At 45.7% G+C, this 26,113-nt stretch overlaps 1 protein-coding gene across 3 annotated transcripts in view; it reads left to right on the top strand.

Annotated features, from left to right (window-relative positions):
• Positions 1–26,113, top strand: part of LOC115472937 (pyrimidine-specific ribonucleoside hydrolase RihA-like) — a 90,565-nt gene that overhangs the window by 23,753 nt on the left and 40,699 nt on the right. For all 3 annotated transcript variants that reach the window (XM_030207487.1, XM_030207479.1, XM_030207470.1), the window contains exon 3: positions 24,622–24,801. In XM_030207487.1, coding sequence (XP_030063347.1) covers positions 24,622–24,801 — 180 coding nt within the window. The remainder of the gene's footprint in view (positions 1–24,621; positions 24,802–26,113) is intronic.

Here is a 26,113-nt window from a genome sequence, read left to right as displayed (position 1 = left end):
CAAATCCTTGCTCAAAGCCCACCTCTTCAATGTCGCCTTCGGCACCTAACCACTACACCTCTATTCAGGAAATCTTGACTGCCCCAACTTGACATTTCTTCCTTTAGATTGTAAGCTCCTTCGAGCAGGGACTGTCCTTCTTTGTTAAACTGTACAGCGCTGCGTAACCCTAGTAGCGCTCTAGAAATGTTAAGTAGTAGTAGTATGTACCTGTGCTAACTGATTAGCACTGGGCAGTCCTACTCTCTGCCCCCAAACATGCCCCGATGCTAGAAAATACAAAGTATTTTTTAGCACGTGGGAAGCGCACTGATCCGAAAACTCCCTGTGGTAAGCATATGTTAGTACTTTCTTCCACTTAGTGAAAGGGCCCGTGAGTATTTTATGTATGCTTTTACTGTACTTACATAGTAACATAGTAACATAGTAGATGACGGCAGAAAAAAGACCTGCACGGTCCATCCAGTCTGCCCAACAAGATAACTCATATTTGCTACTTTTTGTGTATACCCTACTTTGATTTGTACCTGTGCTTTTCAGGGCACAGACTGTACAAGTCTGCCCAGCACTATCCCCACCTCCCAACCACCGGCTCTGGCACAGACCGTATAAGTCTGCCCAGCACTACCCCCGCCTCCCAACCACCAGTCCCGCTTCCCACCACCGGCTCTGGCACAGACCGTATAAGTCTGGCCAGCACTATCCCCGCCTCCCTACCACCAGCCCCGCCTCCTGATCTTAACCTAGAATGGTAGATTGAGCAGGTAGTAAATATCCTAAATAAATAAAATAAGTAAATATAATTTTCTTTCCCATGGCAACATCTTGTGAAAGAACAGAGCAGAACGTAACTGTGAACATACTGCCCTTATAAAGTACATCTACCATCAAAGTGAATATGCTTCAAGAGTCAAGGAGATATATCGTACTGTTAAATCTTAGATGATCAATCATGCAAAAATTGCTGGAAATTTATTGCATTATTTTTATTCTGCCAGGTTCTTTTTACTGTCCAGCTTATTTTCGAACGAGAAGGGCGGCCATCTTCCAACACAAATCGGGAAATGGCCGGCCTTCTCCTAAAGCCAGTGGCGTACCAAGGGGGGGGGGGGGTGGTGGGGGCGGTCCGCCCCAGGTGCACGCCGCTGGGGGGTGCCGTGGCGCGCGCCCGTCAGCTGAGTTCGCTGACTTCGCTAACTTCGCTGCAGCTCCCTCTGCCCCGGAACAGGTTACTTCTTGTTCTGGCCGGGGCAGAGGGAGCTGCAGCGAAGTTAGCGAAGTCAGCAAACTCAGCTGACAGGCACGCCCTGCTGCTCCCCCCCCCCAGCGGCGTGCACCCGGGGGGGGGGTGTCATATCGCCGGGGGGGGAGCCGCGCTGCACCCGGGGGGGGGGGGCGCATTGGCGATCCGCCCCGGGTGTCATGCCGGCTAGGATCGCCACTGCCTAAAGCCGGCCAAATCGGTATAATCGAAAGCCGATTTTGGCTGGCTTCAAATGCTTTCCGTCGCAGGGCCGGCCAAAGTTCAAGGGGGCGAGTCGGCAGTGTACCAAAGGCGGGACGGGGGCATGATTAAGAGATGGCCGGCCTCGGATGATAATAGAAAAAAGAAGGCCGGCCCTGACAAACATTTGGCTGACTTTACTTGGTCCCTTTTTGTTCACGACCAAGCCTCGAAAATGTGCCCGAACTGACCAGATGACCACCAGAGGGAATCGGGGATCACCTCCCCTTACTCCCCCAGTGGTCACCAACCCCCTCCCACCCAACAAAAAAAAATGAATAAACATTTTTTTGCCACCCACTATGCCAGCCTCAAATGTCATACCCAGCTCCATGACAGCAGTATGCTGGTCTCTGGAGCAGCTTTTAGTGGGTGCAGTGCACTTTAGGCAGGCGGACCCAGGCCCATCCCCCCCTACCTGTTACACTTGTGGTAGTAAATGGGAGTCCTCCAAAACCCACCCGAAACCCACTGTACCCATATGTAGGTGCCCCCTGTTACCCTTTAAGGGCTATGGCAGTGTTGTACAGTTGTGGGTAGTGGGTTTTGGGGGGGGGGTTGGGGGGCTCAGCACTCAAGGGAAGGGAGCTATGTATCTGGGAGTATTTTATGAAGTCCACTGCAGTGCCCCCTAGGGTGCCCAGTTGTTGTCCTGGCATGTCAGGGGGAACAGTGCACTACAAATGCTGGCTCCTCCCACAACCAAATGGCTTGGATTTGGCCGGGTTTGAGATGGCCGGCATTAATTTCCATTATCGGCGAAAACCAATGCCGGCCATCTCTAACGCTGGCGATCTCTAAGGGCGGCCCAAATGTTGAGATTTGGCTGGCCTTGACCGTATTATCAAAACAAAAGATGGCCGGCTATCTTGTTTCGATAATACAGTCGGGTACGCCGCTTGATGGGGCCATCATTGGAGATGGCTGGCCCCATTCGATTATGCCCCTCCATGTGTGTTGGAGAGATGAGGGGAAGCATTCTCTAAGTTTCCATATCCACCAACCTTTTTAAGAACAAATCTTTTCTAATGTTACTCCTGAGGTTGTTCTCTTGAGCCAGAACTTCTTTTCCTCCAAAAGCTATTGGAAATATGATTTCAGAGAGTGGATAGCTTAATTTAAAATGGAAACAGCTGATTTAAGTGATGTTTACTATTGTGTTACTGTATTTTTTAAAGTTTGTTTTTATTATGATTTTATTGCCTGTTTAAGGGACCCTATTAATGATCTGTGCTAAAATGTGGTCAAGGTGATTGCTGCAGCTGTGCCTCTGGTGTGGAAGGGCTTTTGCTAGTTCTCTGTGTTTGGTCCTAGGGTTGACTAGCCAGCTTAGGCACCGCTTGGCTTGTGAGCCTGTGTATAGCTTTGCTAGTGCTCTGAGTTTGTTTCCAGTGTATGACTTGTTAGCTTGGGCACAGCTTTGTTGTTAGCTGGTGTATAGCTTTACTAGTCTCCTGAGTTGCCTAGTGTATGTTTCTTGTGTATGACTGGTTTGCCTGGGCATAGCTTTCCTATTAGCTTGGGTACAGTCTACTAGTCCTTGTGTCTAACCCTGCTGCCAGAACCCGGACATTCCCTGCCTGGCTGCCTTGCCTTCGCCGAGGTGCCAGGGGCACTCCTGGATCCTCTTCCTGCTGTTCCTGCTTGCAAGTTCCAGTTCCGGTTTTTCCTGTAAGCCCTGCCGGCCGCCCGAACCTGAGGGCTCAACCCTCGGGGATCTGCACTGTTACTAGCACGTGAGTTTCCCATGTGCTGAGGTCACTTTTAGCACAGCTGTAACCTATACTCCCTGTTAATGACTGTGTACTAATTTCTCAATTAGTGTGTGCCTATTAGCGCAGAAACACCAACACCTATTTTTGAGGCAATAGGGGCTCCTGCGCTACTTCCATGCTAATTACATGCCGATGTACCTACAAATGCACTCGATCTGCAGCCCCTCCTTACCTCTCTATCCTCATCTCCCCTTACGTTCCTACCTGTAACCTCCGCTCTCAAGACAAATCCCTCCTCTCAGTACCCTTCTCCACCACCGCCAACTCCAGGCTCCGCCCTTTCTGCCTCGCCTCACCCCGTGCTTGGAATAAACTCCCTGAGCCCATAAGCCAGGCCCCCTCCCTGCCCATCTTCAAATCATTGCTCAAAGCCCACCTCTTCAATGTCGCCTTCGGCACCTAACCACTACACCTCTATTCAGGAAATCTTGACTGCCCCAACTTGACATTTCATCCTTTAGATTGTAAGCTCCTTCGAGCAGGGACTGTCCTTCTTTGTTAAACTGTACAGCGCTGCGTAACCCTAGTAGCGCTCTAGAAATGTTAAGTAGTAGTAGTAGTAGTATGTACCTGTGCTAACTGATTAGCACTGGGCAGTCCTACTCTCTGCCCCCAAACATGCCCTGATGCTAGAAAATACAAAGTATTTTTTAGCACGTGGGAAGCGCACTGATCCGAAAACTCCCTGTGGTAAGCATATGTTAGTACTTTCTTCCACTTAGTGAAAGGGCCCGTGAGTATTTTATGTATGCTTTTACTGTACTTCACTTAGAACGGTAGATTGAGCAGGTAGTAAATATCCTAAATAAATAAAATAAGTAAATAAATATAATTTCGTTTCCCATGGCAACATCTTGTGAAAGAACAGAGCAGAACGTAACTGTAAACATACTGCCCTTATAAAGTACAGTACATCTACCATCAAAGTGAATATGCTTCAAGAGTCAAGGAGATATATCGTACTGTTAAATCTTAGATGATCAATCATGCAAAAATTGCTGGAAATTTATTGCATAATTTTTATTCTGCCAGGTTCTTTTTACTGTCCAGCTTATTTTTGAACGAGAAGGGTGGCCATCTTCCAACACAAATCGGAAGATGGCCGGCCTTCTCCTAAAGCCAGTGGCGTACCAAAGGGGGGGGGGGCGGTGGGGGCGGTCCGCCCTGGGTGCACGCCGCTGGGGGGTGCCGTGGTGCGCGCCTGTCAGCTGAGTTTGCTGACTTCGCTAACTTCGCTGCAGCTCCCTCTGCCCCGGAACAGGTTACTTCCTGTTCTGGCCGGGGCAGAGGGAGCTGCAGCGAAGTTAGCGAAGTCAGCGAACTCAGCTGACAGGCACGCCCCGCGGCACCCCCCCCAGTGGCGTGCACCCAGGGGGGGTGTCATATCGCCGGGGGGGGGGGGGGGAGGCGCTGCACCCGGGGGGGGGGGGGCGCATCGGCGATCCGCCCTGGGTGTCATGCCGGCTAGGATTGCCACTGCCTAAAGCCGGCCAAATCGGTATCATCGAAAGCCGATTTTGGCTGGCTTCAAATGCTTTCCGTCGTAGGGCTGGCCAAAGTTTAAGGGGGCGTGTCGGCAATGTACCAAAGGTGGGACGAGGGCATGATTAAGAGATGGCCGGCCTTGGCTGATATTAGAAAAAAGAAGGCCGGCCCTGACAAACATTTGGCTGACTTTACTTGGTCCCTTTTTGTTCACGACCAAGCCTCGAAAATGTGCCCGAACTGACCAGATGACCACCAGAGGGAATCGGGGATCACCTCCCCTTACTCCCCCAGTGGTCACCAACCCCCTCCCACCCAAAAAAATGAATAAACATTTTTTTGCCACCCACTGTGCCAGCCTCAAATGTCATACCCAGCTCCATGACAGCAGTATGCTGGTCCCTGGAGCAGCTTTTAGTGGGTGCAGTGCACTTTAGGCAGGCGGACCCAGGCCCATCCCCCCCTACCTGTTACACTTGTGGTAGTAAATGGGAGTCCTCCAAAACCCACCCGAAACCCACTGTACCCATATGTAGGTGCCCCCTGTTACCCTTTAAGGGCTATGGCAGTGTTGTACAGTTGTGGGTAGTGGGTTTTGGGGGGGGGGTTGGGGGGCTCAGCACTCAAGGGAAGGGAGCTATGTATCTGGGAATATTTTATGAAGTCCACTGCAGTGCCCCCTAGGGTGCCCAGTTGTTGTCCTGGCATGTCAGGGGGAACAGTGCACTACAAATGCTGGCTCCTCCCACAACCAAATGGCTTGGATTTGGCCGGGTTTGAGATGGCCGGCATTAATTTCCATTATCGGCGAAAACCAATGCCGGCCATCTCTAACGCTGGCGATCTCTAAGGGCGGCCCAAATGTTGAGATTTGGCTGGCCTTGACCGTATTATCAAAACAAAAGATGGCCGGCTATCTTGTTTCGATAATACAGTCGGGTACGCCGCTTGATGGGGCCATCATTAGAGATGGCTGGCCCCATTCGATTATGCCCCTCCATGTGTGTTGGAGAGATGAGGGGAAGCATTCTCTAAGTTTCCATATCCACCAACCTTTTTAAGAACAAATCTTTTCTAATGTTACTCCTGAGGTTGTTCTCTTGAGCCAGAACTTCTTTTCCTCCAAAAGCTATTGGAAATATGTTGTATTATTTTTGTGCATGATAATATATATACAAACCAGGTAAAAGATGGAATCCAGAATCAGGGCTTGGGCAGTACATACACAAACCTTTATGTCAATGAAGCTTCCTGAGTCTCAAGAGAGAGCACCTATTCATCTACATGTCACTGTAGGGCTCAGCTTACTGACTTTCATGACTTGAAACAGGTACAATTGAATACTCACAATACTCACACTGTTTATAAGTCAAGAAGGCCAACACATTAAGCCAGGGGTTTCCAAACCTGTGCTGGGAGAACCCCAGCCAATCAGGATTTCAGGATATCCACAAAGAATATGTGGGAGATAGATTTTCATACCATGGAGGCAGTGTATGCCAATCAAATTCATGAATATTCATTGTGGATCAGGGATGTAGCCAGGCACACTAATTTTGGTGGGCCTTGGGTCCAAAGTGAGAAACCTGCCTCCAACCAGCATAGCTCCCTCCACCCCCCCTCCAGGTGACCTGGTGTCTCAGTGTCTCAACTCTTGCTCCTCTGTATCTTCGAAAGCTTTCTTTGTTGGCAGGGAGCAGCAACTCATGCCCTCGGACCATGCTGGCCCCGAGCCTTCCCTCTGACCTGGTCCTGCCTATGTGGAAATAGGAAGCTGCGTCAGAGGGAAGGCTCAGGGCCGAAATGAGCAGCAAGTATGAGTTGCTACCAACAAAGAAATGAACCGCTGATATTGAAAGCGATTTAAATGGCTTGGAGAAGCTTCTGGCCGTTTAAATCAATTGTTTGAGGCTAACTGCAAATATTCAGTGCCAATATTCAATCCTTAACTGCATAAGATAAGTTAGGCGTGATTCTTGGGCGTAAGCACTATTCTCTAAACCGTGCCTAACTTTAAGTGTGGCTTATAGAATGGCACTTTCTTTGGCACCATATATAGAATTCACCCCTATATGGTTAACAAAGAATATTTTTTTTTAGCAATCAGATCCCTGAAATCCTCTGCTCAGTGTGCAGTGGCTGCCAAAAAAGCAAACAGGATGCTAGGAAAGGGATGGTGAATAAGATCGAAAATACCATAATGCCTTTGTATCACTCCATGGTGCGTCCATACCTTGAGTATTGCGTTCAGTTCTGGTCGCTGTATCTCAAAAAATATATAGTGGAATTAGAAAAGGTTCAAAGAAGAACAACCAAAATGATAAAGGGGATGGATCTCCTCTCGTATGAGGAAAGGCTAAAGAAATTGGGGCTTTTCAGCTTGGAAAAGAGATGGATGAGGGGAGATATGATTGAGGTCTACAAAATCCTGAGTGGTGTAGAACGAGTAGAAGTAAATCGATTTTTTACTCATTTCAAAAGTACAAAGACTAGGGGACACTCAAGGAAGTTACATGGAAATACTTTTAAAACAAATAGGAGGAAATATGTTTTCACTGAACGAATAGTTAAGCTCTGGAACTCTTTGCCGGAGGATATGGTAACAGCGGTTAACATATCTGGGTTTTAAAAACATAGGAACTGAGTTCAATTCCCACTTCAGGCACAGGCAGCTGCTTGCGACTCTGGGCAAGTCACTTAACCCTCCATTGCTCCATGTCGCATTGAGCCTGCCATGAGTGGGAAAAGCGCGGGGTAGAAATGTAACAGAAAAAAAAATAAGCTAGCATTTTATTTTATATTTTTACATAAGAACAGAAGCGTTGCCATACTGGGACAGACTGAAGGTCCATCAGGCCCAAAATCCTGTTTCCAACAGTAGCTAATCCAGGTTACAAGCACTGGCAAGATCCCAAAACAGTACAATACATTTTACGCTGCTTATCCTAGAAATAAGTAATGGATTTTCCCCAAGTCCATCTTAATGATGGGATATGGACTTCTCTTTTAGGAAGCTAGCCAAACCTTTTTTAAACTCTGCTAAGATAACTTCTTTTACCACATTCTCTGGCAATGAATTGCAGAGTCTAATTACACATTGAGTGAAAAAATATTTTCTCTGATTTGTTTTAAATTTATTACTTTATAGCTTCATTGCATGCTACCTAGTCCTAGTAATTTTGGAAAAGGTAAATAATTGATTCACATTTACGTGTTCCACTCCACTCATTATTTTATAGACCTCTATCATATTCTCCAAGCTGAAGTGTCCTAGATGCTTTAGCCTTTCCTCATAGGGAAGTCATCCCATCCCCTTTATCATTTTTGTCTCCCTTCTCTGTACCTTTTCTAATTCCACTCTATATTTTTTGAGATGGGGTGACCAGAATTACACACAGTATTCGAGGTGCGGTCGCACCTTGGACTGATACAAAGGCATTATAATGTCCTCATTTTTATTTTCTATTCCTTTCCTAATAATACCTAACATTCTATTTGCTTTCTTAGCTGCTGCCACACACTGAACAGAGAGTTTTAACGTATCATCTTTCCTACTCGGTGACTCCTAATGTAGAACCTTGCATCACATAGCTATAGTTCGGGTTCCTCTTTCCCACATTAATCACTTTGCACTTGCTCACATTAAACATCATCTGCCATTTGGATGCCCAGTCTCCCAATCTCATAAGGCCCTCTTGTAATTGATCATAATCCTCTTGCGATTTAACAGCTTTGACTAACTTTCGGGCTTATTTTTGAAAGAGAAGGACGCCCATCTTTCGACACAAATCGGAAGATGGCCGTCCTTCTCACAGGATTGTCCAAATCAGTATAATTGAAAGCCGATTTTGGACATCCCTAACTGCTTTCTGTCGCAGGGATGGCCAAAGTTCAAGGGGGCGTGTCGGAGGCGTAGCGAAGGCGGGACTTGGGTGTGCCTGACACTAGGACGTCCTCGACCCATAATTGAAAGAAACAAGGATGTCCCTGATGAACACTTGGACGACTTTACCTGGTCATGTTTTTCTTACGACCAAGGCACAAAAAGGTGCCTGAACTGACCAGATGACCACTGGAGAGAATCGGGGATGACCTCTCCTTACACTCCCAGTGGTCATTAACCCCCCTCCAACCCCACCCTCAAAAAACATCTTTAAAAATATTTTGTGCCAGTCTCAGATGTCATACTCAGGTCCATCACAGCAGTATGCAGGTCCCTGGAGCAGTTTTAGTGGGTGCAGTGCACTTCAGGGAGGCAGACCCAGCCCCATCCCCATACCTGTTATGTTTGTGGAGGAAACAGCGAGCCCTCCAAAACCCACCAGAAACCCACTGTACCCACATGTAGGTGCCCCCCTTCACCTGTAAGGGCTATGGTAGTGGTGCACAGTTGTGGGTAGTGGGTTTTGGGGGGCTCAGCACACACGGTATGGGAGCTATGTACCTGGGAGTATTTTATGAAGTCCACTGCAGTGCCTCCTAGGGTGCCCAGTTGGTGTCCTGGCATGTCAGGGGGACCAGTGCACTAGAAATGCTGGCTCCTCCCATGACCAAATGGCTTGCATTTGGTCATTTCTGAGACGGATATCCTAGGTTTCAATTATCACTGAAAATCAGAAACGACCAAGTCTAGGGATGACCATATCTAGGGATGACCAAATTTCAGGATTTGGACGTCCTTGATGGTATTATTGAAACAAAAGATGGACGTCCATCTTGTTTCGAAAATATGGGTTTCCCCGCCCCTGGATCGGGATGTTCTGTGAGGACGTCCAGGATGTCCCTTTCGATTAAGCCCCCCTCTTTGTGTCATTGGCAAATTTATGACTGCCAACAAATTATAATAAACAAGTATCCGCTTGTTTAGATAGGGTGGACCGGACTGGTGGAGGGGTAGCATTGTATATTAATGAGAGCCTTCACTCAGATAGATTACAAAATCAGCAGGACACAATCACACCCTTGAATCATTGTGGGTTGAAATTCCATGTATAAAAGGGAAAAGGACGGTGATAGGAGCGTACTACCGTCTGCCTCGCCAGGATGAGCAGGTAGACGCAGAAATGATAAAAGAAATCAAAGACGCAAACAAAATAGGCAATGTGATGATAATGGGTGACTTCAATTATCCAAATATAGAGTGGGTAAATGTAACATCGGGACACGCTAGAGAGGTACAATTCCTTGATGAAATCAAGGACAGCTTTATGGAGCAGCTGGTGCAGGAGCCGACGAGAGAAGGAAAAATTCTAGACTTGGTCCTTAGTAGAGCGCATGATCTGGTGAGGGACGTTATGGTACTGGGGCCGCTTGATAACAGTGATCATAATATGATCAGTTTTGATATCAACCTTGAATTAACTATACACAGGAAGTCAAATACATTAGCGTTTAACTTTAAAAAAGGAGACTATGATAAATTGAGAAGAACGGTGGAAAAAAAAACTTAGGGGGACAACTGAGAGGGTAAAAACTGTACAACAGGCATGGATGCTGTTCAAAAATACCATCCTGGAGGCCCAGGCCAAACATATTCCACAAATTAGAAAAGAAAGACGGAACTCCAAAAGACAGCCGGCCTGGTTGAAAAGTGAGGTGAAGGAAGCTATTAGGGCTAAAAGAAATGCCTTCAGAAAATGGAAGAAGGAACCGTCTGAAAATAACAAGAAGCAGCATAAGGAGTGTCAAAGCAAATGCAAGGCGCAGATAAAGAAGGCCAAGAGGGATTACGAAAAAAAGATAGCATTAGAGGCAAAAAAGCATAGTAGTAAAAATTTGTTCGGTATATTAAAAGCAGGAAGCCGGCAAAAGAATCGGTAGGGCTGCTGGATGACTGAGGGGTAAAAGGGGCGATCAAGGAAGACAAAGACTTAGCGGAGAGATTGAATGAAGTCTTTGCTTCGGTCTTCACCGAGGAAGATTTGGATGGGATACCGGTGTTGGAAATGATATTTCAAGCGGATGAGTCGGAGAAACTTACTGACTTCACGGTAAACCTGGAGGACGTAATGGGGCAGTTCAGCAAACTGAAGAGTAGCAAATCTCCTGGTCCGGATGGTATTCATCCTAGAGTACTGATAGAACTGAAAAATGAGCTTGCAGAGCTACTGCTAGTGATATGCAATTTATCCTTAAAATCGAGCGTGGTATCGGAAGATTGGAGGGTGGCCAATGTAACGCCCATTTTTTAAAAAGGTTCCAGGGGAGATCCAGGAAATTATAGACTGGTGAGTCTGATGTCGGTGCCGGGGAAAATGGTAGAGGCTATTATTAAAAACAAAATTACAGAGCACATCCGAGGACATGGATTACTGAGAGCAAGTCAGCCGGCTTTTGTGTGGGGAAATCTTGCCTGTTCAATTTACTTCAGTTCTTTGAAGGAGTAAACAAACATGTGGACAAAGGGGAGCCGGTTGATATTGTGTATCTGGATTTTCAAAAGGCGTTTAACAAGGCACCTCATGAAGGGCTACAGAGGAAATTGGAGGGTCATGGGATAGGAGGAAAAGTCCTATTGTGGATTTAAAACTGGTTGAAGGATAGGAAACAGAAAGTGGGGTTAAATGGGCAGTATTCACAATGGAGAAGGGTAGCTAGTGGGGTTCCTCAGGGCAGTGGCGTAGCCAGACAGCCAATTTTGGGTGGGCCTGAGCACAAAGTGGGTGGGCACAAACTTTTCTCTCTCCCCCCTCTCCCCAAAATTGGCTGTCTGGCTACCCACTGCTCCGAACCCCCCCCCAAGCCACCGCTGCAGGTTTCTCCGGCACCACCTACTGGCACCCAATGGGCCTTCTTTCCCCTCCCTCCGTCGGGCAGCGCGCACCAGCCTAACTGTACAACAAAGCTGCATGGCACCCGGTCTGTCAGCATGCTACCGCTAGCGCCTACCTTGTCATCTTTCGGCAGAGGTGTTAGTTCTGCTGCTAAATCTGCAGCGGATCCACGCGGTGCCAGGGCTGTCTCTCTGTATGCTGCTGTGACTGCTTCCTCTGTGCTGGCCCCGCCTCTTCAGAAAGAGTATCGGAGGTGAGGCGGGGCTAGCGCAGAGGAAGCAGTCGCAGCAGCGTACAGAGAGACAGCCCTGGCACCGCGTGGATCCGCTGCAGATTTAGCAACAGAACTAACACCTCTGCCGAAATATGACAAGGTAGGAGCTAGCGGCAGCATGCTGACGGACCCAGTACCGTGTAGCTTTGTTGTACAGTTAGGCTGGCGCGCGCTGCCCGATGGAGGGAGGGGAAAGAAGGCCCATTGGGTGCACCATTGCTGGGTGGGCCCAGGCCCGCCCAGGCCCACCCATGGCTACGCCTCTGCCTCAGGGGTCAGTGCTAGGACCACTGCTTTTTAATATATTTATAAATGATTTAGAGATGGGAGTAACTAGCGAGGTAATTAAATTTGCTGATGACACAAAGTTATTCAAAGTCGTTAACGCGCGACAGGATTGTGAAAAATTACAGAAGGACCTTACGAGACTGGGAGACTGGGCGGCTAAATGGCAGATGACGTTTAATGTGAGCAAGTGCAAGGTGATGCATGTGGGAAAAAAGAACCTGAATTATAGCTACGTCATGCAAGGCTCCACGTTAGGAGTTACAGACCAAGAGTTACAGACCAAGAAAGGGATCTGGGTGTCGTCGTCGATAATACACTGAAACCTTCTGCTCAGTGTGCTGCTGCGGCTCAGAAAGCGAATAGAATGTTGGGTATTATAAGGAAAGGTATGGAAAACAGGTGTGAGGATGTTATAATGCCGTTATATCGCTCCATGGTGCAACCGCACCTTGAGTATTGTGTTCAATTCTTGTCGCCGCATCTCAAGAAAGATATAGTGGAATTGAAAAAGGTGCAGCGAAGGGCGACTAAAATGATAGCGGGGATGAGACGACTTCCCTATGAAGAAAGACTAAGGAGGCTAGGGCTTTTCAGCTTGGAGAAGAGACGGCTGAGGGGAGACATGATAGAGGTATATAAATTAATGAGTGGAGTGGAACAGGTGGATGTGAAGCGTCTGTTCACGCTTTCCAAAAATACTAGGACTAGGGGGCATGCGATGAAACTACAGTGTAGTAGATTTAAAACAAATCGGAGAAAAGCTTTCTTCACCCAACACGTAATTAAACTCTGGAATTCGTTGCCGGAGAATGTGGTGAAGGTGGTTAGCTTGGCAGAGTTTAAAAGGGGGTTAGACGGTTTCCTAAAGGACAAGTCCATAAACCACTACTAAATGGACTTGGGAAAAATCCACAATTTCAGGAATAACATGTATAGAATGTTTGTACGTTTGGGAAGCTTGCCAGGTGCCCATGGCCTGGATTGGCCACTGTTGTGGACAGGATGCTGGGTTTGATGGACCCTTGGTCTTTTCCCAGTGTGGCATTACTTATGTACTTAACATTTAAAGACTCTCTAAGGAAAGTAAAACAAAGAAGTAATCAGCAATACTTTAAAGACAATTGTATAAAGAGAGCATCATCAAAGTATAATAAAAGGAAAAAAAAATAAACCTCCTTAGACCACAATAGTTGGGGGAGTGGATGGAAAACTTAAAGAGAGCCCATTAAGGAAAAATGGAAAAAATAAGTAAAGGTTTAACAAGGGCTAATAAACTCTGCATCTTCTTCATAGTTCAACTTGAACCTGGATCTTCTGACCTGGAGCACGCTTCCCATCTAAAAAGGACCACAATTGTTCTGGGGGCTAGATAATCATGAACTTGGGAACGCAGCTGACACAATGTCCCATTAAATAGGATTAGAAAGTTGACTATCCCGACAGCACAATATTATTTTTCAAACCATAAAAACTTTTTTTTATAACTTTAGGGTCATTGGCTTTCCCAATTATGTTTTATTATTATTTGCTACCTTTTCTTTTTATTTATTCTGATATCCTTATCACTTCACTCTCTTATTCCGGCTTTTTGTATAACTTCTTTTTCTTCTCTTCAATCATCTCAGCCTTACTTTAAATATATTTTTCTCTTCCTGTTTTCCCTGTCTGTGCCCCTCTCCTTCAGACTCTGCTAAACAACTGAATGATAATGAAAAAAATGTGGGGAATCTGAGAGTTATTGCATTTTAGGTAACCGCTAAGTGGTGCTAAAAATGTCTCTCAATGTTATGATTTGTTCATGTTTTTAGCATGTGTTACATGGAAGCTTAAGGGCCAGCTCTCAGTCAATTGTTCAGTCTGTTGTTCTTTTCATTGTAGTTCCTATATGTTTGCAGTCGAATGCTGCACATTCCTCCCCAATTAGAAGCACATTTTTATCCTTCCTTTGGAGCAGTTTAAAACACACTGAGCATTATTTATATTTCCTTGTTTGAGTTTGCGTTTTCTACATTCCTGCTGTATCCCATTTATCACCACTTAAGATAAGCTGAGGCTTTCAGGGTCTTTAGATTGTAAGCTCTCTTGAGCAGGGACTGTCCTTCCCCTTGTCTAAACTTGTACAGCGCTGCGTAACCCTGGCAGCGCTATAGAAATGCTAAGTAGTAGTAGTAGTACATACCTAGAAGTCTTTGGGATTTTTGTTATATGTATTATTCTTAGCATGATATAGTTGATGAATATTTTTTTGAACAATTTCCAAGGTTGCACTTTTTATTCATCTATAACCCCTTACAAAGTTCAAATACATTAAAGTTAAACAAACAGTAGCATGTTCCTATACCTTTAAATGTATCAACATGTCAGCTTTTCCCCCCTATTTTTTGCCTGAGTTTTGTAAATCAGTAACTGTACCAAGAAGGATGCTTTAGTAAACAATTAATAAATGCTTGGAGAGAAATAGAAAGCTAAGGGCTTTCTTTTAAGCAGTTCACAGAATCCCTAAACCTTGAATATGCTGTGCTGCCAATGTTGGCTATTTGGCTCTCTAGACTTTGGACGCACACTTGTGTTTGTGTGTGTGTGTGCACATGTTTTAGTGACCTTAGCACCTATTTCATTCCCTCCCCACACACCTTCCCCTGTTTTCTACTCAGTGTAAAATTAGAAGGTTAGAGGAAAAAAAAGAAAAAAACCCCAAAAGAACAAAGCGCTTCAAACAGCCAGAAACAGAAGTGATCTGCAGTGAATTAGTGTTTTCAGGCTGAGTTGCATTAGACGAGGAAATGAATGCCTGCTGCCATGTTCTTGGTTTTTCTTCTGAGGTCCATATTCTTAAAGCCACTGAGCAGGAAAGTTGTCCAGACAACTTTGTCCAGTTAGCTTTTTCTGGACATTCAGCCTGTACTGTGTTAAGTTAACTTTAGGTCTGATAATCTGGCCAACTAGAGTTACCCATCTAACTTTAGAACATAAGAATCTAAGAATTTGCCATATTGGATCAGATGGATGGTCCATCTAAACTCAGTATCCTGCTTCTAACAGTGGCTAATCCTGGCCACAAGTATCTAGCAGAATCCCAAGTAGTAGCAAGATTTCATGCTACCAATCTCGGAGCAAGCAGCGGCTTTTCCCATGACCATCTCAATAGCAGACTATGGACTTTTCCTCCAGGAACTTGTCCAAACCTTTTTTAAACCCAGATATGCTAACTGCTGTTACTACATCCTCTGGCAGCGAGTTCCAGAGCTTAACTATTCTTTGAGTGAAAAAATATTTCCTCCTATTTGTTTTAAAAGTATTTCTATATAATTTCATTCAGTGTCACTGTGGACAGGCACAAAGTGATCCTGAAGCCAGGACCTGCCCCCCCAGGGGATGCAGTATCTCCAGGGGCTTCTGCCCAAGAGGTAAGGGTGTCACGGTCCCAGGCTTTAAACAACAGTCACGAACTCTGGAACAATGTGAGCCTTTGGCCTACTGTCGACGAGTAGGACTGGACTAACAAGCTTGGCTTGGCTGGAACCGGATGCTGGGATGGACTTGGCTTGACTGGAACAGGATTCAAGATACTGGAACAAGCTTGGCAGGAACAGGATTCAGGATACTCAAACAGGATTCAGGATTTTCAAACAAGCTTGGCAGGAGCAGGTTTCAGGATACTCAAGCAGGATTCAGGATTTTCAAACAAACTTGGCAGGAACAGGTTTCAGGATACTCAAGGAGGATTCAGGATTTTCAGACAAGCTTGGCAGGAACAGGTTTTAGGATACTCAAGCAGGATTCAGGATTTTCAAACAAGCTTGGCAGGAACAGAATTCAGGATACTGGAACAGGATTCAGGATACTCAAACAAGCTTGGCCGGAACAGAAGCTGAAAGCAAACAGGGCAGAGACAAGCAGGAAGGGGACTGGAGCCGAAGACAAACAGGGCAGACACAAGCAGGACACAAAGCTGATCCACACAGACAAACAACAGAACTATGGTTGAAGGCTGAACCTAGCACACAAACAGACCAAGAAGAACAGAAGCAGAAGTGCACACAGGCACCCTAAACAAGGAATCAAGACAGAAGTGCCCACAGGCACACAGGCTTTGAACAAAGCAACAAGAAATCAAAGCAGAAGTGCCCACAGGCACGCAGACTATGAACAAGGCAACAAGAAATCAAGACAGAAGTGCCCACAGGCACACAGACTAGAACAAGGCAGAAGTGCTACACTGCACATGGACTAACCTGGACACCTTTGGTATTGCAAAGGCACTGAATGAAAGTGCACCACTTCCTTATAAACAGGACAGAGGCAAGAAATACACACTGAACACCAAAGTGAGGCTTGAAACACAGAGGAAGTGGAAACCTTACAGGACAGAGGCAGGAAATACACACTGAACACCAACGTGAGGCTTGAAACACAGAGGAAGTGGAATCCCTACAGGACAGAGGCAGGAAATACACAGAACCCAAAGTGAGGCTTGAAACACACAGGAAAGAAACCCTACAGACAATAGCCAGCACAGCAGCTGATCATCGGGACATAAGGTGAATCAGAGAGGGATCATGACCACAGTCGTGACAGAAGGGTAGTTGGAGATTCGATCATTAGGCATGTAGATAGCTGGATGGCTGGTGGATATGAGGCTCGCTTGCTCACTTGCCTGTCTGGTAAAAAGGTGGTGGACCTCATTCATCACCTACATAAGGTATTAGACAGTACTGGGAAGGAGCTTGCTGTCTTGGTACATGTGGGTACCAATGACATAGGAAAATGTGGGAGGGAGTCTCTGGAAGCTAAATTTAGGCTCTTAGGTAGAAAGCTGAAACCCAGAATATCCATGGTAGCATTTTCAGAAGTGTTCCCCGTTCTACACGCAAGACCCAAGAGACAGGCAGAGCTCTGGAATCATTTCATGGATGAGGTGATGGTACAGGACAGGGGCGTAGTCAGACGTTTGTGGGAGGGGGGTCCAAAGCCCAAGGGGAGGTGGCACATTTTAGCCCTCCCCCCGGCGCTGCCCCCCCCCACCGCCATTGCCGCCCCCCCACCACCATTGCCGCCCCCCCCACGTCTTTTTCGCCCCCCCTCCCCCGCCGCCGCCTACCTTAACTTTTGCTGGCGGGGGACCCCACTCCCCGCCAGCCGACGTCCTCTCCGTCCTGCTCCTGTTGCATGCATTGCTGATGTCCTGCACGTTGTACGTGCAGGACGTCAGCAATGCATGCAACAGCAGGAGCAGGATGGAGAGGACGTTGGCTGGCGGGGAGTGGGGTCCCCTGCCAGCAAAAGTGAAGGTAGGTGGCGGCGGGGGCGGGTTCGCCGGGAGGGGGGTCCAGGCTGGAATCTATGGGGGCCCAGGCCCCCTCAGGCCCCACGTAGCTACGCCACTGGTACAGGAAGGAAGGTTATATATTTGTTTGGAACCAGGCAACATTCTGGGGAAGGGGAGCCTGATCCAGAAAGATGACCTCCATTTTAACAGGGCCGCCGAGAGGGGGGGCAGAGGGGGCATAATTTCCCGACTCTAGCCTCCAAGGGGGGACCTGGGCTCAGGCCTGGCACCAGTAAGCTTCTTCCTGCCTGCTTCCAGGTCTGTCCTCTCCTGGTCCTGCTTGCTGCCCAGGACCCGGATGATTGCATTAACGCAATATTGCATTAATGCAATCATCCGGGTCCCAAGTCCCAGCACGGACATGAGCAGCACAGGAGAGGACAGAGTGAGGGAGCAGACAGAAAGATGCAGGGGCAGCGGCCCGAGTGTGGGGGAGTGGGAGCATGGGTGTGGTGCGGCGCGGCAGCAGTGGTGACCCAGGTGGGGAGGGGGAGAAACGGGGGCACGCGTGTGTCTGTCCAGTCCTACCCCTGGCCCATCTGTGTCTCTCGGTGGCCCTGCATCTTAACCAGGGTGGAATCAGACTGCTGGCAACAACATTTAAAAAGTAGTTAGAGTAGTTTGTAAACTAGAAAATTGGGTAAAGCCAACAGTAACGCAAAAGCACATGGTTTGGAACAAGGTATCTCCTCGCTTCACTGGCTCCCTATCCGTTTTCGCATCCTGTTCAAACTTCTTCTACTAACCTATAAATGTACTCTGCTGCTCCCCAGTATCTCTCCACACTCGTCCTTCCCTACACCCCTTCCCGTGCACTCTGCTCCATGGATAAATCCTTCTTATCTGTTCCCTTCTTCACTACTGCCAACTCCAGACTTCGCGCCTTCTGTCTCGCTGCACCCTACGCCTGGAATAAACTTCCTGAGCCCCTACGTCTTGCCCCATCCTTGGCCATCTTTAAATCTAGACTGAAAGCCCACCTCTTTAACACTGCTTTTGACTCGTAACCACTTGTAACCACTCGCCTCCACCTACCCTCCTCTCTTCCTTCCCGTTCACATTAATTGATTTGATTTGCTTACTTTATTTATTAGATTGTAAGCTCTTTGAGCAGGGACTGTCTTTCTTCTATGTTTGTGCAGCGCTGCGTACGCCTTGTAGCGCTATAGAAATGCTAAATAGTAGTAGTAGTAGTAAAAGATATCACCAAAACAGGGAAGATAGGGCATTCTGATAGTGAGGTTGCAGTAGAGACCATAGCATACCAGGGGCTTATTTTCAAAGCACCTGGACTTACATAGGTTTCTATGGGCTCCTTTTATAAAGCTGCAGTAGTGATTACCATGTGCAGAATGTGATGAAGCCCATAGAAATTGAACAGATTTTGTCACATTTGGCACGACATTAATTGCTAGCACAGCTTTGTAAAAGGAGTCCTATGGTCTGTACTGGATGATTGAGTAGAAAATTTATTTTTTTACTATTATAGCACTATCTTTTATGGTGTGAATGCTCTACTCTGTTTCCTCTGATCTGTTGATATTGGAGTTCCTTTCTGTTTGTTCTATTTTATTTTGTAAAACATTGTGTTATATATTAGGAATAGCGGTTTATCAAATAAACTTAAACTTTAAACTGTTTCCAGTCTCAGTCTTGGTCCTGTAATCAATAAGGGGTCCTTTAAGTAAGGTGCGCTGAAAAATAGCTTGCGTTAGTGTAGGCATGTGTATTGGATGCGTGCAGGTCCATGTTTCAGCACACCTGCAAAAAAGGCCTTTTTTGGGCCAGCAAATGGAGAAGCGGCAAAATAAAAATTGACGCGCGTCCATTTTGGGCCTGAGACCTTACCGCCACCCATTCACTTAGCAGTAAGATCTCACATGTTAACTGGGTGGTAATTGTCAGCACACATACACTGCCGATTACCGCCTGGTTAGCGCAACGCGGTATAAAATAAAAAATATTTTCTGCCGTGCGTATCAGATGCACGTAAAAATTAGAATTACCGCCCAGGGCACGCGGTAGCCGGGCGGTAGTTCTAATTTGACATGCATTGTATGCGCATAGGCGCCTATGCACCAGTAAAAGGGCCCCTAAATTTGTGTATCCAGTTCCCATGGGGTAGCTGCCTAGGTGATCACTCAACCCCAAGGTTACATAAAGAAATACAGCAGCCAGACCTCCAAAACAATCATAGCAACTCTAAAAGGCATATATATAACAAAACAAAAACATCTTAATTACCCCCTCCCCATACACACATACACAGAACCCTTAACTTCATTCAGACCATTCCAACTATGAGGAAACGGCCATGTCTGATCTTCTTCCTGAATAGAACCTAGCTATTCCCATCTCTAGACCATTTATTAATATGTTAAAAAGCAGCTGTCCCAGCACTACTATCTACTCTTCTCCATTGAGAATACTGACCATTTAACCCTACTCTCTGTTTTAAATCTTTTAACCAGTTTTTAATTCACAATAGGACATTACTTCCTATCCCATGACTCTCCAATTTCCTCTGGAGTCTTTCATGAGGTACTTAAACCCCTTTTGAAAATCCAGAAACATAATATCACCCAGCTAACCTTTATCCATATGTTTGTTCATCCCTTCAAAGAAATGTAATAGATTGATGAAGCAAGATTTCCCTTAACTAAATCCATGTTGGCTTTGTCTCATTAATCCATGCTTTTGAATATGCTCTGTAAGTTTTGTTCTTCATAATAGTCTCTACCATTTTGCCCGGCACCAACGTCAGGCTAACCAGTCTATAATTTCCTGGATCTCCTCTGGAACCTTTTTAAAAAATCAATGCTACATTGACCACTTTCCAATCTTCCAGTGCCATGCTTGATTTTAAAGATAAATTAGATGTTATTAACAATAGCTCTTCAAGTTCATTTTTCAATTCTGTTAGTACTCTGGGATGTATACGATCCAGTTGAGGCAATTTGCTAGTCTTTATTTGTCAAATTGCCTCATTACATCTTCCAGATTTATAGAGATTTGTTTCAGTTTCTCTGACTCATCAGCATTGAATACCATTTTTGGCACTGGTATCTCTCCCACATCTTCCTCAGTGAAGACTGAAGCAAAGAATGATTAAGGGGATGGGATGACTTCCCAATGAGGAAAGACTGAAGTGGCTAGGTCTCTTCTTGGAGAAAAGATGGCTGAGGGGACAGACAATAGAGGTATATAAAATAATGAGTGGGGTGGAACGAGTAGGTGTGAATTGCTTGTTTACTCTTTCCAAAAATACTAGGAATAGGGGGCATACAATGAAACTACAAAGTAGTAAATTTAAAACAAATTGGAGAAAATATTTCTTCACTCACTGTGTAATTAAATTCTGGAATTCGTTCCCAGAGAATGTGGTAAAAGCAATTAGCCTAACAGGGTTTTAAAAAGATTTAGATATCTTCCTAAAAGGAAAGTCCATAAGCCATTACTATGATGGATTTGGAAAATTTCACTGCTTATTTCTAGGATAAGCAGCCAGGGCCGGTCCTAGGGTCTCTGGTGCCCCCCTGCAGACTATCAGTTGATGCCCCCCCCCCCCGTCTAGCATCTTCATTCTCTCTTCTCCCACCCTGAACACAGCTCCCTGCATCACCTCCATGCTCCATATCTCTTTCTCTCTGAGGATCCTGCAGAGGGTGGGTCGGTCTCTGGGTTGGAATCACTCTATACCCCCAGGTTAAGGTGTAGGAGAGTCTCTTACGGACACACTGCATTCCGCAGGCCATATCATTCCCAATCCTATTCCCTTTCCCTCCCCTCACTCCCTTCTATCTCTTAGGGAGGAGGTTGTCTGGGCTGCAACTGTTCTCTATTAGGGTCAGTCTCCTGTACCCCCAAGATAAGGTGCATGAGAGTCTCCTACTACCTGCACACAGCCTTCTGCAGCCATGTCTCCCTCTCTGTATCTTGCAAGATTTTGTGGTTTGGGACTGGAAAAGAAAGTAGGGTCTGCAGTTTCCTTTTTGCAATGGTTGCTGCCTGGTTGCAATGCAGGCTGGGTGTGCTGCAGGGTAATGAGAAAGGAGGCTCCAGTGCCTGCGAGGGAAGGAGGAGGATTTTGTCTGGGCGGAGAGGAGGAGGCTGTGTGTTATTCAGGGGACTCTGGAGGGCATGAAGCTGCAGCATGAACATCTGTATTCCTGGAGACCCTGCAGAATAAATCCTGTGACATTGTCTAAGAACATAAATCCATCTAGCCCAGAAACTACCTCTAACAGTGGCCAGTCCAGGTTTCGGTCAGTTTTTGTGCACTGTGCAGGCTAAGGCTTAAAAGGTGACTGCTAAAAACAACTTCAACTTACTTTACTTTTTATGTCTGAGACGCAGACGCGAGACGCTTCAGGCTTCACTTCGAGCAGGGGAGGGCTCAGGGCTGCAACCGGAAGGCGCGCACAAATGAAGGTGCCGCAGGGGGAGGAGGCGAGGCGTCATCGTGACATCGTTGTCGAAGGAAACAAGGCTGGGCAAGAGCAGCACCACCGCGGGGGAAGCCGAGAGAACCAGCGGGAAGGCGCACGGGCACTTGGGCAGACAGGCAGGCAGGCCAGAGAGAGCAGAGAGGACACCCCCCCATTGGTTTGCACCGTCCCAACCCGGTCGCGTCGTCGAACAGCTGGGAGGAGTGCCGGGAGGGAGGCGACCTTGAAGGCAGGCGCCCCCCTGCGGCGCTTACCACGCTTACTGGGTTTGACTGGCCCTGTAAGCAGCATAAAATGTATTGCACTGTTTTGGGATCTTGCCAGGTACTTGTGACCTGGATTGGCCACTGTTGGAAACAGGATACTGGGCTTGATGGACCTTCAGTCTGTCCCAGTATGACAATTCTTGTGTTCTTATATTAATCTCTCCGCTATGGTCTTGTCTTCCCTGAGTGCCTCTTTTACCCCTCAGTCATCTAGCAGTCCAGCTGATGCTTATACAAATTTGTGCTTCTAAAAAGGTTTTTACTATCAGGCTTATTTTCAAAAGAGAAGGGCTCCCATCTTTCGACACAAATCGGGAGATGGGCGTCCTTCTCCCAGAGTCGCCCAAATCGGCATAATCGAAAGTTGATTTTGGGTATTCTCAACTGCTTTCCATCGTGGGGATGGCCAAAGTTCACAAGAACGTGTCTGAAACATAGCAAAGGCGGGACTGGGGCATGCTTAACACATGGGCGTCCTCGGCCGATAATGGAAAAAAGAAGGGCGTCCCTGATGAACACTTGGCCGACTTTACTTGGTCCTTTTTTTTTTACAACCAAGCCACAAAAATGTACCCTAAATGACCAGATGACCATCGGGGGGAATCGGGGATGACCTCCCCTTACCCCCCAGTGGTCACTAACCCTCTCCCACCCTAAAAAAAACTTTTAAAATATTTTTTGCCAACCTGTATGACAGCCTCAAATGTCATACCCAGCTCTATCACAGCAGTATGCAGGTCCCTGGAGCAGTTTTAGTGGGTGCAGTGCACTTCAGGCAGGCGGACCCAGGCCCATCCCCCCGCTACCTGTTACACTTGTGGTGGTAAATGTGAGCTCTCCAAAACCCACTGTACCCACATGTAGGTGCCTCCCTTCACCCCTTAGGGCTATGGTAGTGGTGTACAGTTGTGGGGAGTGGGTTTTGGGGGTTTATTTTGGGGGGGGGGCTCAGCACACAAGGTAAGGGAGCTATGCACCTGGGAGCAATTTGTGAAGTCCACTACAGTGCCCCCTAGGGTGCCCGGGTGGTGTCCTGGCATGTCAGGGGGACCAGTGCACTATGAATGCTGGCTCTTTCCATGACCAAATGGCTTGGATTTGGTCGTTTCTGAGATGGGCGTCCTTGGTTTCCATTATGGCCGAAAATCGGGGACGACCATCTCTAAGGACGACCATCTCTAAGGTTGACCTAAATGTTGAGATTTTGGCGTCCCCGTCTGCATTATCGAAATGAAAGATGGACGCCCATCTTGTTTCGATAATATGGGTTTCTCCGCCCCTTCGCCGGGACGTCCTGCGAAGACGTCCTCAGGAAAACTTGGGCACCCCTTTTGATTATGTCCCTCCACGGGTAACCTTAGGGGTGGGGTCACCATCTATGGCTTCATCCCCATTGTAGCCATACTCACCTTAGCCACACCCCTTTTACCAGCTATAGCACATATAAACAGGCATCACTGAAAATATTATACCAGTGCAGGAGAAAAAAAATAACTTGTGATTTTTTTTCATTATAAATAATTTCTGTAAGCTGTTACAGCTCCAGTATACCCAGTGCAAAATAAGACAATGCTCAGCTGGGTCCTGCATATGTGTCTTATATGGGTCCTGGCTAAATATCGGCCAGGACCCACATAAGACCTGGCAGCTAGCACTTAAGAAATTAGCCCTTGATATTCAGTGCCAGTGCCTAAACATGGTCTGGCATTGATATCCAGAACTAATTCTGCCTGCTGCAGCCTGCATTTAAAAAAAAACACAGACTGCTGCAGGGTGAATAGTGACTGGTATATTTTAAAATTGTTAACTGTTTTTTATGCTTTTTGGGCCTTAAAGGTGGTATATAAATAAATACATAAACAAACCAGGATCTTGTAGGTCTGCTTTATCACTTAAAGTACACAATATATATTGCCAATTTCCCTATAACAATGAATTGGGGGGTGGGGGTAATAATGTCCCCTTAAAAGAATATATCTAAAGTTACAGAACTTATTTTCAGAAAGCATATATAATAGACAGTGTTCTGCTAGTTACTTTTCAAAAGTAATTAAAAAGTTACTTGTTCTCAGCTTAAAGTAATTAGATACAGTAATTACATTACTCTTGGAGGAAAGTAATTGATTACTGATTACAGTTATCTGCTCGAAGTAGCTAATTGCTTTTCTTTACCAATACCACATCCAAGAATACTTATAGTAAAAGCCTTATGGTATATGAAGAGGTAAAATATCCATTTTATAAATAGCCCCAGTGTGAATTTTGCATAACTTCATCTATTGATACTTATTTCAAGGAGATTTGACCAACTGATGCCTACCGCATCCTCTGTCATGTCATGTGCTAGTTACTTTTCAAAAGTAATTACAGTTACTGGGATAGTGAATAAGTAATTAACTACTGTAACTAATTACTAGTAATTCAATATCATACTACACTGACATTAGATATAAATGTTTCTTACTAATATACTTTTTAGATTCCTGTATACCGAGGACTTGGCACTCCAATTCTTGGAGAACGCTTACATGCTCCCTACTGCCACGGGGAAGATGGCCTGGGTGATATTAATGATCCAGATGCTCCAGGACTGGAACTTCTACAGAATGAGCATGCAGTATGTGCCATGATAAGATTAGCCACTGAGTACAATCATCAGGTGAGATACTTAAAAAGCAAAATATTAGGGTGTATATTTGTTTATTATTTATTTATGAGTATTTGATTCATCACTTTTAAAGCCAAAAAGGCAAAGCAAAGTGGTTTACAAAGTAAAATTAAGTAGTATAAAACAAGTCAAACTCAAACAGACTTGAGATTTCAGTTGGGAAATTTTATGCACAGAAAGAACATTTGTAAATTGACTTCATGCATATAAAACCTCTTAACTGTTGTACATAAAACTGATTAACATGTGGTAAACATTTTTATGTGCATTAATCAAACTTTACATGCCTTAATTTCTGAAGTGAACAACAACAACAACAACAACAACAAAAAAGGTCTGAAAATTAATCATAAAGTCCAAAAATGGTCTGAAAATGAACCAAAGGTTTTCCATGCATACCCCTATGAAATATTTTATTTCTTCCTGAAAGGAGTTTAAAAAATGTTATACTTCTGGAGAAAATGCTCACAATGTACCCCCCACCACCACCTGCATTAATGGAAGCTACTTTTTCACTAGGCAGACTCTACAGGATTTTCAGAGTAATTTATATGTACTTCTGCTTTGAAAGTTACTCCAGGAATATTTACATCTACACCTGCTATTTGGGGTGCACAATTTTCTGTGTTAAGGGTTTTCAAAAGAGAATTAAAAGTCCTGCCCGGTATTTATATTCCAATAGAAGATGCTTTGAATAGAATTGATCTGTAATACAATCTGAAATTGGGAATTCCCAACCCCTTTCACTCTTTCCTAGAGTAGAGGAGTGTGGTAGCCGTGTTAGTCCTCTCTTAAGGTTATCAATAGAAATCAAACAAAATAAAACATAGAAAAGAAAATAAGATGATACCTTTTTTATTGGACATAACTTAATACATTTCTTGATTAGCTTTCGACAGTCTGACAGGGTGGGAGGATGGGGGTGGGTAGGAGGTATGCATGGGGACATCAAAGCATATCATTGATATTCTAACAGGATGGGTGTGGATAGGTGAGGGGTGGGGTGATCAACAGAGACATACAGCTTTATGGTTTATAATGGGCTAGGAACCCCAGATCCTTGTTAAGTCCTTTCTGTTGGGTGTTAAAATATTCAATCATTCTGACTTCAAAGGTCTTACGTTCTTGTATGGTTTTAAAGTTACCTTTCAGTATTCTCACTGTGAAATCACTGGTACAGTGTCCTGGTTCTGTGAAGTGCTGTCCCACCGGGGTGGGGGCCCTACTGGCTGTATTGTTCATGTGATGTCTATGTAAATTGAATCTTGTCTTAAGCATCTGGCCTGTTTCTCCAATATAGCAT

The sequence above is a fragment of the Microcaecilia unicolor genome, chromosome 1 (assembly GCF_901765095.1).
Source record: "Microcaecilia unicolor chromosome 1, aMicUni1.1, whole genome shotgun sequence".
NCBI classification, from domain to species: Eukaryota; Metazoa; Chordata; class Amphibia; order Gymnophiona; family Siphonopidae; genus Microcaecilia; species Microcaecilia unicolor.
Note: the sequence above shows the minus strand (reverse complement) of the source record. Positions and strands in the feature narration are given on the sequence as shown.